We start from the raw sequence: 21,451 nt of genomic DNA on the forward strand, positions 1-21,451 counted from the left end.
CCCCCCCCCCCCCCCCAGCTATTCAGGCCTGGTCCATGCCGGCTCCATAGACTTGTTTCTGGGTGTTTTTATCCTTTTTGCAGAAGTTTGTTTTGAGTTGCTAATGACTGTGAGGTCCCCAGTTTGGGCACCGGCTAAAGAATCCTCCAGTGTGTTTCTTGGATCCAGCTTAAACCACCCGGCTTGCGATATGACCTGCTCTGTAGTTTCCATTTTCATGAAATATAATAGGCCTCCTCTGAACCCTTCTGGTAAGCAGCTTAATCTTGAAAAATGCTCGTGACGTGACATGCGGAGCATGAGTAACTCCAGCCGACGCCACTTGGCCGCGTTGCCATGGCGACGCTGGCGCCTCTCCCGCCCCGCTCCCTCGGAGAGGCTGTTCCGTCCGGTGCACCAGCTCCAGTCGGGAAAGTTTAGTGGGGCAGTTAGAGCCTAATGATGCAACAGCTGGACCTCTGCTGGATCGCGGGCAAGCAGCCCCGTTCTCGCCACTCGGGCTGGCAGCAGGAGAGAGCCAAACTGTTTTGTGGCTACTGGCAGAGCAGCCCCGGGAGCTGAGTGCCTCATTCGGTGGCCCTGTCCCAAGATCGCCCTCGCAAATGTGCCGCTGCCCAGCGCTGCCGACTCAGCAAGCGCTCGAGGAGGGCAGCTCGGGCCAAGCCCGGTGCTGTGCACCTCTGAGCGCTTCTCTCGTCCGACCCTCCCGACCCTCCCAGCAGCCCCGCCAGGAGAACCCAGCCACGCCGCTCCAAGTGGGAGAGGAAATGATGAGGTGATTTAACCCACGGCTGCCCTATTTTGAATCCAGGTCCGTGGACTCAGGAGCTGGCCTTTCTACCGCACCTGGCAGGAGATCCCCATGGGCTCTAGCTCTGCCCTGACCTCTGGGCTGTGGTGCAGAACCATGAGGGCCTGGGGTTTGTCTGGGACCCGGGTTTCACCTGTTAGTCTCCAGCTGCCAGTTGCTGGCCCCTCTCGGAAATACAGAATGCTGACAGGCTCAGAGCAGGGGCCTCGGGAACAGGGTGCCCACTGCCCCCTTACCTCTCACCCTGCATCCAGCCCCGGCCTCTCTGTGCCTCCAGCTGACTTACTGCCTCATGTACCTGACTTCTGCTGGCTGGGGGAAAGCCAGCATTTTCAGAGAAGGCTCCCATCGTCATGAAATTATAGAAACCCCCATTAAAATGCAGTGATACCATTTTTCACCACCATCGGGTTCTCAAATGATCATTGATGGGCAGTTTTTTCATTCACCTTGCATCTTCAAAGACTCAGAATTCCCTCCTGCAGTTCCTTAGACCCATCCCATCACACAGATGCTGCGTTCAGGGCGACTGGGCCAAGCCTCGTGCTCCTCCACCCCCCCCAGCTGCAGAAGGAGCAAACCAGTTTTTGGTCTGAGCAGGGAGAAAGGAGAGACAGAAGTCATCAGTGACCGTCACTGTCGCTCAGGAGGGCTGGACCCTCCTGGGTGCCGCCGACAGACGACTAAGCAGGGGTCCCCAGCAGAAGGGTTGAGCCCTGCTATCGCCCAGGTTTTCTGGAACGTTTGCTCACATTGCTCATAATCACTTACAGAGTCGCGGTGGTGGGTTTATGTTGAAAGAGGATAGAGAAAATGCTAGCTCACATAGGGTGGTTTGAGGTGTCACAATTGTTATGCATAAAAGCAAATGTGAAACAACATTTTCCAGGCCTTTAAAAGGATGACTTGATCTGTATTTGCAGATGCAGCCCTTTGATCTCTTGGGAATCACCATCAAATCTCTGGCAGAAATTGAAAAAGAGGTAAGCAAGCTCTCCAGACTGGGGGCAGGTGGGACCTGGGCCTGCTTGCTCCGCATGGGGTCTCCAGACCCCAATAGGGGTCCGTCCCAGGAACGGGGAGGATGTAGGTGTGGGGTGCCCCTCTGAGGAAAACACTTCCATGTCACTCAGATTTATTCCTTAGAAAAAGAAACTCACTTTTAATGTGTTTATTGCTTCACGTCAGTTATGACCAACACCTTGTGTTCTCTGAAAGCTAGGAGGTTTTAAAATGCCCCCTGTTTTTAAGAGGTGGGGATTGGGGAATGGGCACGGAGTCTCCTTTCTCTCCTCCTGGGGCTCTATTATTTGCCACCCGCAGGGGTTTGGGGACATGTCCGAGGATCCTCTTCACGATTTAGAGCAAGGATCAGGGTCCGTTCCGTTGTGCCTGATAAGCCAGACCCCACTCGGCAGCCTGGTTCCACATAGTTTGGACGTTTGCCTAACAAAACAGAAAGAAATCCAAGACTAGAGTACTTGTGACAACTCTGAGGAACAAGAGCTGAGATATTGGGATGAAACCGGAGGTCAGACCCGCCCGTGTCTTCCCTGTTTTCATAAGACAGCATGAGTGTATGTGCGTGTCGTCCTTCATGTGTAGACGGCGGTTAAGCAGTCACATGCTTGCAACCGGCTCTCCTCTGAGAGGAACATTTGTCTCAAAGATGGAAATGGTAGAACCATTTCAATATTCTCAGTTCCTCTGGGTTTTCTCCCGTATACCCAGCTAGCAGAAGCAGGTTGCATTATTGAAAGATGGCTGAAATCAAGGAAAATTGAATCAATGTAGTACAACAAATTTCTAAACCTGTCATAGCAAAAACAAGACCAAAAAGTCCCCCTTTGTCTTCGATTTTCAGTAAATCATAAAAACCAACCTGGTTGTCATCTATAGGTTTTGGGGGGGGGGGAGCAGTAAACTTGGGGGAAGAACAGCGACTACAGTAGAGACCCCTGTGTACATGGAGCTCCGTGTCGGCCCTTCTCAAAAGCAAGGCAGCCATGGATGGTTCTACAGACTGCCTTCGCGTGGGGTCCTGTGTAGGGTGGCCCTGTGCAGAAGGCGTGGGAGGGTGGCTTACTCTGGCTGCAGGGGTAGTGCAGGGGCTCGGCCTGTGACCCCTTTAGAATGGACAAGGTCGTACAGACAGACGTCCAACCCAGCCTCACGCCGACTGGGGGCAAATCATCCCCTCTCTATTTAAAGCCGGGGTAACAGGAGACTGTATCTCCTAGGGTTTTCAGGAACACCACGTGAATATTCATAAACACAGGTGCCCGGCCCCATGGGTTGGAGGCCGTGATGTGGCTTGTGCTGGACCAAGGAGGCGGCCGTCTGGATGTCACGCTTTCCCTTGCCCGTCGTCTATCCCTGTTTTAGCACCTGCTATGTGCTCACCTTCAGCTGGGGGCTCTCCCTGCATTTCCACTGGTTCCCACCCCCACCCCCCACCTGCCGCTGACCAAGTGGGTGTCATTCCTCCCCATCTCGTGGGACAGAAATTGAGACTCTAGTCTTGCCCAAGACAAGATTGAGACCCAGTGGTCACACTCCAAACCCTGCCCCTTATGACTTAAAGCCCGTGGCTCTACGTCCCTCGAAGAGACTGATGGAGACAGCGGTGCTTACGGGGAGGTTGGTCCTTTGAGTTGCTGGGATGGGGCAGAGTAGGTGAGGCCTGTGTAGGGCTCAGTGCAGGCTGCAGAAGCCACCAGAAACCTGAATTCTCACCCCAAGGACTAAAATGCCACCCAAACACGCGTTTCGTTAGCATGTGTTGTCTTGCCGTCTGGCACTCTGAGCTAGCCTGGAGGGTGCAGAGGGGTTCGGACTTGGCCGCCCCAGGCTTGGGTCTCAGCAGCACTGCTCAACTGCTCTGAACCTCTGTGTTCTCTTCTGTAAATCGGGAGAGTAATAAAAATCCTGCGTGCACAGCACTTTCGGGGTCTGACTGAGGCAGTCGTGTAAAGGGCCGGACAGGATCTAGCCGCAGCCGTGGTCTCCGTCACGCTCGCTATTATTACTGTCCACCAGAAGGGGGTGACCTAGCGGAAATCCAGCCCGGGTGACCACGCCTCGTTCTATTTCGTGTTCCAGTGATGGGCTAAAAACACACGTCTCTGTTCTCTGTTGAAGGAAATTAAAGTGGAGTTAAAAAGTGGGGAATCAGGGAAGGTTTGAAACATTAAGTCGGGTGTAAAACCATCATAGATAGCACCCCAGTCAAGAATGCTGCGGTTTTTCATTTAATCTGAGGATTTAGAAGTTACTGGCCCCGGCCATCCGCGTGCATTTCATGGTGATTAGTATGTTGATATCACGCTCTGGTGAACGGGCTGCTGCTTCGGCAACAATGGCAGAGAATTTTCTCCATAAATAAACATGAACTTCCTCCTTTTCGCCGCTGAACTCAGCATTGCTCATGGAGTCGGAGGCTGAGGAGAGGCCGGGCCCGCCGCCGCCCTGGCTCTCGGCTCCTGAGTAGCTGGGTGTCCCTTTGGTTGGGATGATTTTGCTCCTTTCTGTCCCCGGCAAGTCTAGCTGCCCCTGGAGGGGGTGGGGGTTCTTAGCGGACGACTTTGCTTGGCTCACTGTGTATTATTTTGTCGTATTTTACACTATTAAGCCAAACCCCTCCCCCACAAAAAGGCAGGAGACTGCCTCTGGGTTCAGGGGCAGCCACATGACCAGAAGCGCGTCTCTCTGCCCATCCCCAACATCTCCTCGGATTCCTGAGCCGCAGGGAGAGGCCAGTATCCACAGAGGCTGCTCTCTGCTGGGCAGCTGCTTCTCTCCTTTACCCCCTGCCCCCTAGGCCCTGTGTGGAGAAGTGGTGTTGCCCGGGCTTCCGGCAGAGACCTGGGCTCGCGTGGTCCCAGCCGCGAAGGGAGCAGAAGACGCAGCCCCTGACGGCAGCACGCTCTGTCTGTCCAGAGCTGGGGTGGGCTTCCTTTACCTTTACTTAGCATGCTCTGCCTGGGGGTGATTCTGAATTTAAGCCTGTGCCCCGTCGCCACCATTCAGACAGTTCACTCCATGAACAAACCCCATGGCCCTGCCAACCTTGACTTTGATGGTCAGGGACCAAAGGGAACACCCCAGCTGCCAGCACAAGCAGGGACCCACAGTGCCCCCCAGCCAGCCAGAGCCAAGAACTGCCCGAGTAAAGATGGAGACAAGGTATCACCCCAGGTGTGGGTGGGCAGTGCACCTCCAGCCCCCCAAAATCAACCGAGCTTCAGGGAGCATGTGACGTAGGGCTCTGCCAGCAGGAAGATGGGACAAGGCTCGCTGGCCATGTGGCTGGCCGGGTAGACCAGAGCTGCCTGCCGCGTTGGTGGGCACATCCCTGGTGTTCGCAGGGACGTTTATGGACCGTGTAGAGAGTGGAGGCAACGGCTAGGGTGGGGAGGACACAGTTTGAGTCTGGATGCCTGGGGTAGTACGCCAAATCTGCCGCGTAGGCTCAACCCTGGGCAGGTCCCCTGGCTCCCCCCCCCCCGCCCCGCCCCCGGCCTGATGACCCCAGCCCTGGTGCAGCGCTCCCCGCAGCTGCTGCTCCTGCCTTCATTGCTATTCCCAGAAGCAGTGGCATGTAGCACTGGGTTAAGTTTCTTGAAAGACGCCCAAGGAAGGTCATGTTTTAAGGTTGTGATTAAAATCCCTCTACCTGCCATCAAGCAGATTTGGGGGGGGGGGGAAATTCTTGACAAACATGAAACCTCTCCCAACTAAGAAATACTCTCAGGTGTGGGTGTTGAAAATGAGCAAAGCTGTGGCTGGTAAAGGAATTCCCACATGGATGCGGTCACTCTCCTGTCGCCGGGTGGGGATCGCAGCCTCCCTCCTGGCCAGCCTGCCCTCCGGCAGCCGAACTCCCTGCATCCACGCATGGCCCCGGCTCGGAGCAGGGCCTCTGCCGTGCACATTAGTCCGAGGCATGGGAAAGTGAGTTTCTGCTCATCTCCCCTCAGCCACGGTGGTGACCAGCGGCAGCGATGCGGGGGCTTTCTGTCCCTGCCCCACGGGGCTGGGCAGCAGGAGGGTGGTGGTGACCCCAGGGGACCCTGTCCCCATGAAACCCTCATTGTCCTCTCCGCAGCCCAAACAAAAGCGTCTCTCTGTTCAGGAGTCAGGAAAAGTGTGATTTTGCAGCCGACCCCTGTGATGAAGCGCCTTCTCTCGGAGTGAGAAGATGGGCATATAAATATTCTCCGTCTCTGCTGCTCTTTATTTCCCTTGTAAGCAGTTGCTCCATTTCTCCATCTGATGGATTCCCCGTCACAGCCGGGGTGGGAGCACCCCAGCTCTGCAGCCCAGGCTGCAGCTTCTAAAATCGTGCCGGTGTCTCCGTTTCCCTTTACTGTGTTTGTTTATGCTGCCTGCCCGCCCTCCGCCGCACCTGCCCTGTGGCCCGGCCACCCCCGGTCTCACCTCCCCTGCAGACCCTCCATCCCTCGTCTCAAGGAATAATGGCCAAGAGACAGCGGCCTTGATGGTCGCTCTCAGGCCGCACGCGTAACAAGCCGCAAGCCTTTTCAAACTAGGAGCCAACAATGCCCATGATGAAGCGGCACCCAGCACGCGTAGTGCCCTCCAGCTCGGTGCAAAGCCATGTCCCCACCTGCTGCCAACCTCCCACTGAAAACCACAATGCTCGCCCTCCCTTCCGTGGGTGCCTCGCTGCAAATTCAGCCTGGCGAGGGAAGCGTCATTAGCCCACCATGCTTCCTGGTAGGGCACACAGCCTCCATTTTCACTCGACTTTAAAGCTGAAAGACACGGGAGAGTCTAATTAGTAAAGGGACGATCTAATATTAATCACTCCCTTAAAATTGACAAGGGAGGCAGTTCATTTAACCACTTAATTGCTACAGGTTTTTATGGGCTGCTGTTTGCAGACGTGTTTAATGAAGAAGTTATAAATCTAAGGGAGCTTAAAATTTTAATTTTATACCTAAATATTTTCCTTGTTCTCATGTTTGTAGTCAATCCTCAAGAGTGTAGTCACGTGGAATGTTCTTTAAATGAACATATTTGCTAACTGGCGTGATTTCAGTTTTTAAAACATTGGTTCCAGCAATTAGGCATTTTTCTCAGTTCCCAAATGACTAGAGAAATTCGTCTTGATTATAATTGCTCTTAGCCACGCATATCTAATTTGTGTCTTTTTAAGTGTTAATTAGTAAACAGTTTGAGCTGACATCTTTATGTGTTTGTGTGTTGAAAAATGGGGCTTATTGCTTATTTAGCTTGGGGCCGATTACACTAGCATTTACGTCACGACATTGAGATGGAAACACATTTGGCAGTGCAAGGTAAAAAAAAAAAAGAAAATTTCGAATTCAACTTTTGGACATCCACTCTGCACGGGCTTCTACAGGCCCCTTCAAATAGATGAGATATAGGGACCTGCATATGCGGGAAGAAAGTAAGGCAGAAGATTTTTGTATCAGTAATGAAATGGCAGAGTCCCAATTTTATAAAAGCAAAATGTTCATGTCCCAGCACAATTGTTCATTCTTTCTACTTTCGGAAAGCTTTCGTTGTGCTTATTAACGTTAAAGGATTTTGTGGAGGGCGAGGTCGCAAAATTTGCAGTCCCTTTGCACCATCTAGTGGTCAGGTCTTAAACTGCAACGGGAAATAAGCAGCGGCGTTCTCTCCGCCTAGATTTAACGTTTCCACCACCCAGAATCCTTTTTCTTGATTTTTCAATAAGGAAGCTGATACATTTTGGAAAAGAAACCTAACTTATTTATTAAATAAAAGTCAGTTAACTAAATAGATGTTAACCTGTTCTCCCCTTTTTTATATTGCTCAAAGGCACCGAGCTGCCACCCAAGCCCTTACACACACAGTTAGATCATTCCAGCCCAAAACAAAGAACCCTAATGAATTAGTTTAACGGATGGCCTTTCTGCAGGCACACAAGGAGTGTTAGGCTTCTCTTGAAATATGGGAAGTAGCTTGGGGACCACCACTGCATAGACTCTCCAGGAGTGTGACCACAGCATAGGAGCCAGTTTCATGCCACAGACAGGATGCGTTCCCGCCCCATAAATCGTAGCGGATCTCTTGGGCAGTTTATCATCTGAAGCAGCTACCCCGCCAATCAGAATCAGTTGTTTAATATTTAGTGTTTTCCCCTTGAGTTCAAAGGTTGTACATGTTTATAAAGCTGGAGACATCAACAGAAACACGTAAAAGGCGGACACACACACACACGCACGCAGGCTCACACACACTGTACGAAGCCTCACCTTGCTATTCATTTCCACAACCTTCCGTATCACTTCGCACAGACCTACCTCATTCTTTTTAATGACTACATGTGGTTCCCTTTTATGATTATGCCATAATTTATTTAAGCAATCCACTATTGATTGACTTTTGAGTTGTTTCCAATTATTCGCTATTACACGGCTGCAGTATATTTCCTTGTACATGTGTCTTTGCTCCCCTGGGTCTTTCTTTAGGAGAATATATATTCCCATTTGCCTTCCAAAAAGGGCATGCGCACTGAGACCTCCCCTCCCCACCCCGCAGTGTATGAGGAGGGTACCTGTTCCCCACATTCTCACTATGGCCGAGCACCACCAGCATCGGAAGGTGAACATTCTTTCATGTGGTTATTGGCCATTTGTATTTATTTCACAAATCTCTTCTGTTTGTGCCCTTTGCTCTATTTTTTCTGTTGGCTTATTTCATTTTTTTCCATTTCTTTTTAGAATTCTTTATGCTTTTTTTAAAAAAAGATTTTATTTATTTGAGAGAAAGAACGAACAGTGGGGAGGGGCAGAGGGAAAGGGAGAGGGAGAAGCAGGCTTCCCACTGAGCAGGGAGCCCAATGTGGGGCTCGATCCCAGGACCCCGAGATCATGACCTGAGCCGAAGGTGGGCGTTTAACCGACTGAGCCACTCAGGCATCTTCTTTATGCTCTTTATAACAACTTTCTCCGTCACATGCCGAAACACACTTTAAACAGTGGCTTTTCTTGTAATGATGTGTTCTGTACAATAGTTTTAATTTTTTCACGGGCTCTTTTTGTCTTTATGTTTTAACGTTTTGTTTACTTGGGGCTTTGTGTCAGAAGATTATAAAAATCATTCTTTCCCCTCTTTCATATTTTAATATATTAAAATATTAAAATCTTTTCAACTACTTAATCCATCTGAAATCTATTAGAAAAATTAGGGCCAGCCTTATTTTCTCCTGTAGCGTTAGCCAGTTTTCTTAACGCCGTTTAGAGTACTTTCTTCAGTGAATCTTAAATGCTGTCTTTGTCCTATTGTTCTATGAGCTGAGTGGATCAATTGACGTTTCTCTTGACTCTGTTCTTCTCTGTTCTTTTTATATTATTGCCACACTGTTTTGAACCTTATGGTTTTATAATAACCTTTAATATATGATAGAGTTCTCCCTTTATAGCCCCCCCAGATTTTTCTAATTATATTCATAGGATTACTCTTCTGGCTTCACTTGAGAACGTTTTGGTGGCGAGGGAGGGGCTCCGGAAACCGTTCTAGGTGTTTACTGTGAGCGCACTGGCTACGTAGATCAACAGAGGGGCGATTGTCATTTTAGATGAAGAGTCCCCTCCCCCCCCGGAGGTTGGGCTCTGTCACCACGCAGAGCAGAACTGACGACCCAGATGCTGCTTTTTAGGTTCTTGTGGGCAGTTTGATGTTTCTGCGGCTCTTGTGAATGGCTCTTTCCTTACCATGTATTTCCTGGCATTTATACATCAAGACCTGTGGGCTTCTCACCGACTGCTTTTATTGTTTCTGACGGGTTCTCAGTTGCTTTCCTCCGGGGTCCCTGGCAGGCAGTTCTGTCATCCGCAGACACCGATGGGGCCTCCTCTCCAGGGTCTGTGCCGCCTCCTGCCCGCGTCTGCCCGCACCTCACCCGGTGGCTTCCAGCCACTGCGCCGCCTCGTCTTACCTGTGCATTAATAGAAGGTTCTAATTTCAACATTAACCCATAATGCCACCTTTTGGCTTGTTATATATAGACACGTCTCTCTCTTGCTCTTTTTTTTTTTATCCTGGTAAAGAATTAGCCATCTATTTCTATTTTTCTAACTGTTTTTTATCAGGAATGGATGGTGGCTTTTGATAAATGTCTTTTAATCATCTATTGAGATGATCATATGTTTTCTCCATGGGCATATTAATATGCTAGATTATATTAATAGAGTTCCTAATTCTGAGAGTCTCCGAACCCCCCCAGCCCCCACCGCCCCTTGGGTTCTGCCGGCGGTAGTGTCCCTGGCGGCAGCCCCCACCCAGCCCGCCCCCACAGGGGCCCTGGGCATTCATCATAGAAATGAGAGAAGCAGGCTGAGCCGGTGGCAAGGAAGCTGCGGAAGAGGGGACGTTTGGCAGGATCCCCTGCCCCAGTCGCCAGTGCGAGCTGGGCACTTGCTCGTGCAAACTGGAGTTGAGATGAGTACGTGGTCTTCCGCAAGTCCCTTCACAAGACGATTCACCTCTTCTCGTGTTTTGGCAACTCTCATCCCCCAAGTTGTAAAGTGATATCCGCCCCCCAGACTGAACTCTGAGAAGGTTGCCTGTCATGCAGGTAAAAAGCATAAAGACAACAGAAAGAATAGGGAGAGTGCTTTCCCAGAGTGACCGTGTCCCTCATCTTCCAGTGCTGGAAAGTGGTGTTGTTTTAAATATTTCCTACAAATAGCCTAGGGCAGGGAAAGTACACATATCCATTTTTTTTTTCTTAGATAATAGGTGAGCTCTGAAATGCTGATCCAATGAGGGGGAAGGCCCTGTGGCATTTTCAGCAGCAAAGGCATGGTCTGTGGACATGCCCACAGCAGAGCAGGCAGGCAGGACACACAGGTGCCCCGCCAGGTGCTGGCCCTGCAGTGACAGCAGGACACCTCTGTGTCCTTACTAACCACACGGCAATCTTCAGTTCCACCACGAAATGTGCTTTTCCCCCATTTTCCTTACAATTGCATGACCTTCTCTGTCTCTCTTTTGTTCTCCTACTTTTGGTAGTCATGGGTACAAGGGATATTTCACTTTCTTGCTTACTTTGTCCCCACCACTCCACACACCCACAAAATACAATCACAGTAATAACATGGCAGTTGACACTGCCCGGTTGGGCAGTTTACAGGGAGTGGTGGGGAGTGTGGCAAATTGGAAAGCACATGCCTCTCTAAGGGAAGCAGCCTCCAGTTGCAAGAATGAACATTCAGAGTTGCCAAGCCCCCTATTTTTTTCTGGTAAAAGCTGGAAAATGTTAGCATTTTATGCAATCTCTTAACTTTTCAATGTTTATTTTTAAATACCCCACAGGCCTCCAGCTTGCACACGATGTATGTGTGGAGATATGAACAAAAATCACACTCAGATTCAGAATCTTGCCTTCACAGGGGTGATGTGGACAAGCACTGGGCTTAGGACTTTACATGCATGAGTTAAATACCACAGGATAGGACCGATCCCACCATCATGCTCAGAGGGCTGGGAAAAGTCAGAAAACCCAATGCTGGACCGACTGCTGCTTCCACAAAAGAATGAAAATCAGAATAACAACCTTCCATCTGCCTCAGAACATAGCCCCTAAGCTAGCTGCCTTCTCTCCTTTGCATTGAGCTGTGCCCAGAGACTGATCTGTCTTTTCACTCACCCATCCTGCACCATCCACGCATCCATCCATCCACCCACCCACTTGTCCATCCATTTGTCCATCTATCCATTTGTTCATCTATGCATTTGTCTGTCCATCCATCTACCCACCCACCGATCCATCCATCCACCCATCCACCCACCCACCGATCCATCCATCCATGCACCCATCCATCTATCCATTTGTCCATCTGTCCATTTGTTCATCTACCTATTTGTCTACCCGTCCATTCATCCATCCATCCACCCACCCACCCACCAATCCATCCATCCATGCACCCATCCATCCATCCATTTGTCCATCCATGCACCCATCCATCCATCCATTTGTCCATCCATCCACCCACCGATCCATTCATCCTTCCATCCATCCACCCATCCATTTGTCCATCCATCCATCCACCCATTGATCCATCCATCCACCTACCCATCCATCCATTTGTCCATCCATCTATCCATCCTTCCGTCCATCTATCCATCCATCCAACCATCTATTCTAGGCCACGGCCTTCACCAGGCTCTGGAGCTACAGAAATGGCTGTGGCCCATCCTGACCACACACGTAGGAGGATATGTGACGTGTTGTGGAGGTGCAGGGGGTTGGGATGAATTCTTCCCAGGGGAGGAGGGAAACATGTCCTAGAACAAGTGCCCCTTTAGCTGGGCCTTACAGGACAGTAGGGTTTAGCCATTCAAGGGGGAAAGTGTCCTAGGGAGAACAGTGTTCGGAAAGGCACAAAGGTGTGACTGGCCCCGGCCCATTTAGGACTCAGGGCAGGGAGGGAGGAGAGGTCCAGGAGTCGCGCGTGGGGAAAGGTCTCTGCAGAACCCACTGAAACCTCACTCTGAAGGAGGGAAGGGCCTGGCGCTGTGCTGCGGGGCAGAGCAGGGATGTGGGAGTCACTGCCCCACTCCCCAAAGCTCTCCGACTCTCCTCTGTCGGGGTCCTAGCGGGAAGGTGCTTTGGGAGCTGAGGGTGCCTTGAGCGTGGGGTCTCTCCTGGCACTGAGCCCAGGAGGCAGGACACGCAGGGCAGTGCGTGGGTGTCACCACCCCCTCCTGGGAATCCCAGGCCTAGAGCAGGAAAGGGGGGAGGGCTGGGTGCTGATCCCTGAAAGGGACCTGGATGCCCCAGAGCAGAAGGTGCAGGGGCTGAATCAGTAGAAGGTCGTGAATGTAATGAATTGAGCAGCTGCTTTTGGAGCCCCTCTCTGGGCTGGCGCCATGCCGGTCCGGTGCGCAGACAGACGTGGCTCCTGCCGGAGCGGTGGGTCTTGGAGGGGCCCTTCTTCAGACCATCATTTAGAGAGGGACCTAGCAGTGAGCCTGGGTGGGGCTCAGGGCCCCAACACGGGAGTACTTCTCTCAGATTAGAACCCAGGAACCCAATGGGAAAGCCAGAATGGAAACCGAAGCGGCTTCCCTGAGGGTCTGCAGGAGCCACACCCACCCCTCCATGCAGCTGCGTGGACCCGAGCATCCGTATCTGACTGTGCACTGAAGACCCCTCCCTGCTGTCCCCCGACCCTTGGTGGCATCGAAAGGCTGCTCAGCCTCTCAGAGCCCCGGTTTGCCCACCTGGAGCGGAAAGACAGCAATACCAGCTTCCCGGGGGCGTATGGATTTGGTCCTAGCACGCTGACTCAGGATGTGGCAGCTCCTGCCACTCCTGTCGCCTTATTAGTGGCCACCGGGTCATGGGCTGTAGCGCATGAGCCTTGAGCTCCTGTTCTTCCCAGCTCCAGAGTGTTCTAGAACCTCCTTGTGGAGTGGGGAGGGCAGTCCTGGCATCCCCCATGTTCCCCTGTGCCCCTGGTGTGCACCTAGACCTCGTCCAGGTAAAGCAATTCTGCATGCTTGTCAGGACCCCGGCCCTTCCCCCCATCACCCAGTGTTTCCGATATCTCTGTGGAACCACAGTCCAAGTATGGAACAAGGACTCCCAGGCTTGTCCGATGAGGTGTTGGTCCTCAGTCTCCCCTTCAGGGGCTTGAAGGGGTGGATGTATTCAGATCAGCTGGACAGGCCTCCCCTGGTGCACAGACGAGGCTGCCCTATGGGGAACATGAGGCCCTTCTGTGCCCACTATTCGCAGGGGCACCGACTTTTTCCTTCCCTGGGGTGCTGAGTTCCAGCAGCCAGGCTTCTGCAGACAGAGGGGAAGGGCATGGAGTCCTCGAGTGAGGAGTGGAGCCTTCCCAGAGCTGAAATTCCTGGAGAGGTTGAGCCGTGGGTGATGAGCACAGCCCATGTCAAGGCTGGGGCTGTGGGGAAACTAACAGGTGCAGGGCAGGCCCACGAAGAACCTCATGTACCTTGCTGAGTAGGGGGCCAGGCCCATCTGCCTGCCCGGGGGACCCCCCGTGACTGCCAAAGCCCACCCTTCAGTGTCCGTTCACCCCTGAACCAGACTTCTTGTTGATCTAAGTCTTGGCCTCTTTACTTCCCCTCCACCTGTTCTCCCCTGGCCAGGCCTCTGAGGCCCAGCCTGGCCGCTCTAGGCCTGCTCTTAACACACCCTTCCAGGCTCTTCCGTGATCCACCCCAGTGTCAACTTACGTTGACTCGTCGGCTCCCATCTGTCTGTCCCAACCTCTGAGCACCCCTGCATGAGCGGTGGGTGCAGACACTTGCCTGATGCCGGCCACCTCGCCAGCACTGCACCTGTCCCCCACCCCTGGGACCACTGTGGGCCTAGTCCTGGCTCTCTCCGGACCTTTGGGAAGTCTGTTCCTGCCTCAGGTCTCAGCTTCTGTATCTGCAAAACTCAGGCCCTGGAAATAATCCCTTACCGTCCTTTCTCCTCTGGAGCCTCTGATTTGATCATTTCCAGAGCCAGGAAGGGAAGGTATATGCTTTGCCCTTTTTGCCCTCTGCGGATATTCCTCAACTTACAATGGGGTGACCCCCCCCCCCAGTAAATCCATCATGAGTTGAAAACCCTGTAAACTGAAAATGCATTTAATACTCCTAACTTACTGAACATCACAGCCTAGCCGGCCCACCTTAAACCCCCAGAACACGTACCGTAGCCCACGCTTGGGCAGAAGCATCCAACACAAAGCCTATTTTATAATGAAATGTTGGCAGTCTCATGTACTTTATTGAATCCTGTACTGAAAGTGGAAAACAGGACGGTCGTATGGGGACAGCATGGCTGTCAGAGTATCCGCTGTTGACCCTCGCGGTCACGTGGCTGCCTGGGGGCCACGGTTGCCGAGCATCGCATGACAGTGTCCAATTCAAAATCTGAGGTATGGTTTCTACTGAATGTTTATCGCTTTTGCAGGGTCATAAAGTCAAAACTCATAAATCGGGGACCATCTGTATTATATTTGGTCAAAGTTTTCAGGCAGTGGTTCTAACTTGCCTAGCCAGTGAGATCTCCTGGGTGTTTTGGAAAATGCTGCCCCACCATGCCAGGTGAATCAGAACCACCCCACCCCAGACAGGGACCCAGGCACCAGTGGCTTGGTTAAAAACCTTGATTCTGATGCATCAGGAGGACTGGGTTTTTCACGCGAATTGTCTCCAGTGATTCTCACACCTTTGTGAGTGGACGAGGGCTTGATCACCTCCTTTGTGCCAGTGAGGCTGGGTCTAAGCGACTTTGCCTCCACCACGTAGCTGGAAGCCAAGGTCCACATGTCCCACTTACCAGGACGATGGCCTCACTAGGCCTCATCCCCCATAGCTAGAGAGGCTCGATGCGTCAGTTGCAGGGTCTCCCAGACTGAGGCACACCGCGGTCCCTGGGCCCCAGGAAAGCGAGACAGAGAGAGACCGACCCTGACAGTGACATCTCTTTCCTGGAGAGACGGCCAGGCCTGGCTGCTTTGATGGCTGGTGTCCACCAGAGGGCGCCATGGCCCGGCGCCGCTCAGCCAGGCTCGGCTCTGCGAACCCAAATGCTTTTTAATTGAAAATTTTTTTAATTCAAAAAGGATTTGCTGTTTGTACGCGAGTGCAGGTTTTCCTTATGCAGGAGACTAATGTCTTGAGTAAACAGATCCGGGCCCAAATCCACCTTCAAAGGTACTCGCTGTTTGCCCAAGGGAGTGAAAGGCCTTCCAGAAGCGGCCCTAGTCTCTTGGGCAAACACTTTGGGGCCAGCAACCCCGGGCAGAAGACAGTGTCTGTGGGAAGGGTTATCCGCAGCCTAAGGGGGATTATGTCTGGGGACATATGTTGAAATTTCATTTGGGGAGTTAGAGAAAACAAGAGGGGGGGGGCGGATAGTAATGCTTTTATCCAGCCAAGATAACCTAAAAAGGGAAAGCTCCCAAGGGTAGGAGTGGGGGGACAGCAATCTGTGCGTCCCGGCCCTCTGGAGGGGGAGGGGTGCGCTCAGACTGTAAATCCGGAAAAGGCAGTGTGTGCACTCGGGACTTCTCGCTGCTTCATTTGAGAGGTGCCTTCTGTCTGCTGCCCCGGGCAGCCATCTCCCAGGCATGGCCTCGGCGCAGCCAGAGTAAAGCTCCCCCCGCCCCCCGCCAGCCCAGCCCTAATGTTTCTAGCCCTCCGCTCTCGGCCCACTCGCACCCACATCCACTCCTCCATCCCCTTGGTTGGGCCACAGAATCGTCTGAACTGATCCCCAGAACAGCAGCAGCAGGTCACCTGGGAGTTGGTAAAAATGCAGAATTTTGGGCCCCACCCCAGACCTTCTGAGTCAGAATCTGCATTTTTCCAGGATCTCTGGGGACTTTTGTGCAGTAAAGGTAGACCAGCCCTCTCCAGCTCTTGCCCTGGGTGCCCCCTCTTCCCCACCCCTGAGGGCCGCGCCTGCCACACTGGCACCTCTCCATCCCTTGCTCACCCAGCACTGTTCTGGATGAGGCCACTAGGGGTTTTAACGACCATCTCCCCAGCCTGTGCCCTCCCTCTGCTCTCCTCCCTGGCCCATACCTCCAGGTCCAAGTGCTGGGCCTGTCCTCAGCCTCTGAGCCTGAAACCTCTCTCCCTCATCACTCCAGCTCCGCTTCCCCCCTCCAACCCCCCCAGTACTTCCAGTTCCCAACCTTTTGTCCCTGGTTCCCTGTCTCCCCAGCCAGGCAGCTGTCCCTGAGCCACGGGCAGAAATGCACTCATGTTCTCCCCCAACCGACCCTTCTTACTGTGTGGCCCATTTGGGTTAAGGATGCTGGCCTGCCCCTGCCCTGCTGCCTTCATGGGGCTCTCGCCGGCCCCTGGGGCCCAGCCCGGGTTGAGGAATGTGGTGGATGCTGATGGAGCCTAGGTAACCTTTCCTGCCGTGATGCACCTGAGCGGCCACCAGGTGGCGCTATTGTCCCAGACTTTGCCCGAAGGCCACCTCCTCTGGGGCTGCTCCACTGGGCCAGCCTCCTGGAGCTGGAGTCCAGCCATGGCCCCCGCGTCGTGGTCATCAGGGAGCAGGAAAGTGAGCAGGTAGGAAGCTGCACTGATAGATTTTCCCAGGTAGCCAACAAGTGTGCAAGGAGCGCTTGCCTGGTGACGGCGGCGTGCAGGCCCTTAACCTGCGGTAGCTCACCCTGTCCTCACAGCCAGCCTGGGAGTAGATTGGGACCCCACCTTTTCATTGAGGTATAATTGACATAGAACATTAGTTTCAGGTGTACAACATCTGTATCTGTATATGTTGCAAAATGATCATAACACGTCCAGTTAACATCTGTCACCATGGTTGCAAAATCTTTAACCTTCAAGATTTACTCTTAGCAACTTTCAGACACGCGCTTCAGTAGTCGCGGTCGTCCCCCTGCTGTACCTGGCCTCCCCAGGACTGACTTCACAACTGGAATCTGTACCTTTCAACCCCCTTCGCCCATCCAGAGCCCTTCCCCTGGCGACCCCCCGTCTGTTCTCTGTACCCGTAAGTCTGGGGGGTTAGATTCCACGTGTAAGTGAGGTCATGTGGTCTCTGTCTTTCTCTGACTTACTGCACGCCACATACTGCCCTCGAGGTCCGTCCATGCTGTTGCAAAGGGCAAAATTTCGCTTTTTGTGGCGGAATAATATCCCATCGTATCTCTACACCACATCTTTATCCCCTCGCCTGTCATCGGACACCTAGGGAGAGAACGCTACAGAGAGTGTGGGGGTGCAGCCAGTGTTTTTGATTTCTTTGGATTAACAGCCAGAAGAGGAATTGCTGAGCCCTAGGGGAGTTCTAGTTCTGACTTCGTGAGGACCCTCCGTACCGTGTCGCACGGCGGCTGCACCCGTGTGCGTTCCCAACAGGGCACAACGGTTCCCTTTTCTCCACATCCTCACCCACACTGCTGATTTCTGACTGTGGCCCCACTTCAGAGAGGAGCCCACGGAGGTGCAGAGAGGGACAAAGACCTGCCTAAAGTCAAGTCCTTCCTTCCCTTCTGGTGATAGGACGGTGTCTGTAGGGACCACCATTCTATCTGCGTTGCCGGGCCCTTTGGCTCCGGGCTCAGGGCCCACTCGAGGCTGTTCCCTCCTGTGGTTCCTACAGGGACGGGATGGGCTCAGCCCAGGCCTGTGTGTGTCCAGCCTGGGTCATCCCCGTGGGGCCCTCGGACACAGGGCCGGGCAGCGGCGGTCTGCTGGCTGCCTCCTCACCACCATTTCTACCTGAGGGAGAAAACCCTCAAAGGTCTCGGCTGCCCCTCATTCTGGACTGGCCACTGAAGGCCTCAGCACTTAGCTGCAGGCAGCTCGCCTGGGGGGGGCGGGGGGGGCGGGCTTCCTGTCAGCCTCCCCCCAGTGTCCCTGAGGAAAGAGCTTCTTCGACCAGGGCAACTCCACTTTGCTCTGCTTACAGGGAGGAGCCCTTTTTGGGGCAATTCTGCTAAAAAGTCTTGAGATAGGATTTAGAATGTTTAACCACCGCGGACCTCCTCTAAGCTCCTGGTTCCTAAAGCCCTGGGGCCACATGGCTGCGGTGGCAGAGTGCGCCAGGCCCTGTCCCTGACCCCACCACCCAGCTCTGCGGCAGGCGCCCCTGTCCTGGCTCTTCAGCCCAGCGCACCAGCCCCACGTTTGGACGGTGCCATCCCTCCTGGCCCTCAGGGCGAACCACAGGTGTGCCCCCTTCCCCAACAGAGGTACTTGCTTCTCTGAATTTCTATCAGACTCGGAACCTTCCTTTACGTTTCCGTGACCTAGAGTTAGGTAAGCTTCATCTTAAGCGTGAGGTGGGACAGGGGACAGGTGTGCCCCTCCAGGGACCGCCCTGGCCCAGGCTGCATGGCCAATGTGGGGTGCTGCCCTCCGGGAGCCTCAGGCCCTTGTCACTTAAGGACAGTCACACCCCCTTCAGGAACTCAGAGTACGCACACATGTGGGGTGCTGCCCGTCCCCGGGCTCAGCATGTCAGCAGACGTGCCAGGAGGCACCAAGTCCGAGGGTCCCTGGGCCTGGTGGCTGAGGCTGGCCTCAGGTCAGGAGGGGCACAGAGTTGCATAGCAGTCCTTTACCTGGCCTGCGACCCCTCTCCCAGCAGGCAGCCTGGCCCATGGTCAGCTCGTGGCTTTGGGCACCGCGGTCCCTCCTTGCGGAGAGCAGAGCAGGGACTGTAAATGGCACCCATCGTCACAAGCTGGCCGGCCACCTGCACCCACAGCCACGCGGCTCTGCACCCGCCCGCCCCCCCCCCCCTCGCACCACACGCGTGCACCCAGCGGACGCCCGTTTCTGTGCGCACGCTCGGCAAGGTGGCACCAGGGCCCCTGCGGGCCAGGCCCGAGGCCTGGGAGTGGTTCTCTCTGCCGTTCTCACGAGGTGACCCTGCTTCTCTGTCCTCTCCCCCCTCCAGTACGAATACAGCTTCCGCACGGAGCAGAGCGCTGCGGCCCGGCTCCCGCCCAGCCCTACTCGGTGTCAGCAGATCCCCCAGTCCTGAGGGGCTGGCCACCACCCTGTCCCCGTGGGGAGAAGACACAGCTGCCCAGACTACTGAGCGCCCCTCCCTCGCCCAGGCCCCCCTGCGCACCCTTCCTTGCCGCCCACCGTGGGGCTCATCCAGGAGGCTGGGCAGCTGGGCTGTTACCTCCTCGGCCTGCCTGACGGGACACCCCCGCCTCCCTGGGGACACTGTTCATAATCTCGACTAATCTGTGTTTGCTGTAGTGACTGGCAGCTCCTAACGTGTCTGTGTGACGACAGCCCTCCTACAAACGCTCTACCCGCCACGGGAGTCACCCCTGAGGGCCCCGCACCCTTGCTGGAGCTGCCCAGTGACGCCACTGGCTCCCTTTCCTCCTGACTGTTGCCTGCCACGAAGCTATCCTTTTCCTTCTGGAAGCCCCAGGGGCAGGTGGCAGCTTTGCACAGCCCCCTCCGGGACTCACCGAGGACCCACGCCCTGGGGCTGCCGTGGAACAAGTCCCTGACGCCAACAGCGGCAAGCGCCCTGAGCATTTCACGGGGACCCGGACGACACACGGGAGGAGGAAGCCTGTGGTCCCCAGGTGGCCCCGGGCCTGGGTCCCTGCCCCACTGGTGGCCACGCCTCAGACTCCACCCCCGATTCACACACTGGACATGCTGAGGTCGGGGAGCAGCCGCCCGGCTGCCCACACCGAGGACTCACCTTCTGGGCGAGAAGGCGGAGGGACCTGGTGCTTGCTCAAAGGGGAGTCTCGCTGCCCAGGACACTGTGCTCACCCACCACACCCCCGTTCCTCCCAAAGGGCTCATCTCTGCCACGCCCACGTGCCAACTGCCACGCCAGCTGCCTCGGCCCAGCGCCCTGGCCCAGGGACGGGCGCAGCCGGGCTGCGGGTGCAGAGACGCTCAGCCAGTGCCCTGCCCCAGAGGGACGCGGGGACGCGGTCTGCCCGCTGCTCAGAGCCCGGCTGCATCGTGGTGCGCTCTGCAAACAGCAACAGTTGTTTCAGAAAGTCCGTCCGAGCCAGGCCGCCAAACTGGGGCCCGCGTGGACACGTCTGCCACCCCTGGCCAGCGGACGCACGGGCACTTCCCACCCTGCCTTCTGCCGAGTTAGCTCCACGCGGGTTTGCCATGAGAACGGGGCTGCAGCCGTCCCTGGGGGCTCAGCGCCCCCCCCCCCCCGTGGCCTGCCTGGTCTGGCTCTCAGGATTTGTCCTGAATGAATTCCACAGAACGTTATCTCCCCTCTTGGGGGTCCCAGATGGTGGGAGCTTTGGATGAGAGGCTTGATGTGTGTCTGGAAGCTGGTTGGGGGGGCATGGAGAGTGGGGAGGGTCCCCCCACCACGAAGGGAGCACAGAAAAGCCACAGCCAGGGACGGACTTGGCCTCCCCGGGGTTCCTGGGGTGGCTCGTGGTGGCAGGGGCAGAGCAGGCTCACACTGGGAGGAGGGTGGCCGCCAGCTAAGAAGTGGGGCGGGTAAAAATACCTCATGGACCTTCGTGGGCCCTGCCATGTCCAGCAGCTCCTCTCCCGCCTGGGTCACCCACTGGTCTTCATCCAGTACCTCATCTCTGCGTTAGGAAAGCGGCTGCCTCTCCCTGCCGTTGCCTGGACCTGAGGACGTCCCTGGCGGGGCTGGCCTTCCTGGGCCTCCCACACAGCAAAGTGGCAGGAAAATGCAGGTAGTTGGTGGAACCCCCAGGGCCCAGGGGGCCACGGGCTGGAGCCAGCAGTCCGTCTGAGGACCTTTTGGGATTGGTGCTTAACCAGGAGAGGAGAGAGCTGTTGAACTGGTCTCAGATGTCCCCACTGAAATAAGCTAGTCGCTTATTGGAATTGGAGCCCCGTGGGGCCCAGAGAACCCATGTCTATTGCTGCTCTTTGGATGGGTGGCTGGTCCAGAGCCAAGAGACCCGTGTGACCCGAAGCCCAACAGAGAGGGGCGACTCTGTTCACTTGGTTTGTGCACTTTGCTCACGGCTGGTTGTGAGATTGTCATCTGACAGGTAGCGCCTGGCGGCCCTTGTCGGTCCAGAGACAAGTGCGTGGGAGCCCGCGTCCAGGCGCACGAAGGCCGAGCCGGGCAGGGAGGGTGGCTGTCTGGAGAGGAGGAGGGTGGGGGGCCAC

At 54.7% G+C, this 21,451-nt stretch overlaps 1 protein-coding gene across 2 annotated transcripts in view; it reads left to right on the top strand.

Moving 5' to 3' along the window:
* The window catches only part of MVB12B (multivesicular body subunit 12B), a 256,508-nt gene extending 235,068 nt beyond the window's left edge, over positions 1–21,440 (top strand). Inside the window, exons 10-11 of one of the 2 annotated variants that reach the window (XM_040631900.1) lie at positions 1,735–1,794; positions 3,052–3,751. In XM_040631900.1, the coding sequence (XP_040487834.1) occupies positions 1,735–1,794; positions 3,052–3,330 (339 nt within the window). In that variant the 3' untranslated portion in view covers positions 3,331–3,751. Of the gene's footprint in view, positions 1–1,734; positions 1,795–3,051; positions 3,752–19,244 lie in introns of those variants that run through there. The other variant, XM_040631901.1, reaches the window with a different exon arrangement.
* Positions 21,441–21,451: the final 11 nt, after the last annotated feature.

Source organism: Ursus maritimus, unplaced genomic scaffold (genome assembly GCF_017311325.1).
Source record: "Ursus maritimus isolate PB19 unplaced genomic scaffold, ASM1731132v1 scaffold_17, whole genome shotgun sequence".
In the NCBI taxonomy this organism is placed as follows: domain Eukaryota; kingdom Metazoa; phylum Chordata; class Mammalia; order Carnivora; family Ursidae; genus Ursus; species Ursus maritimus.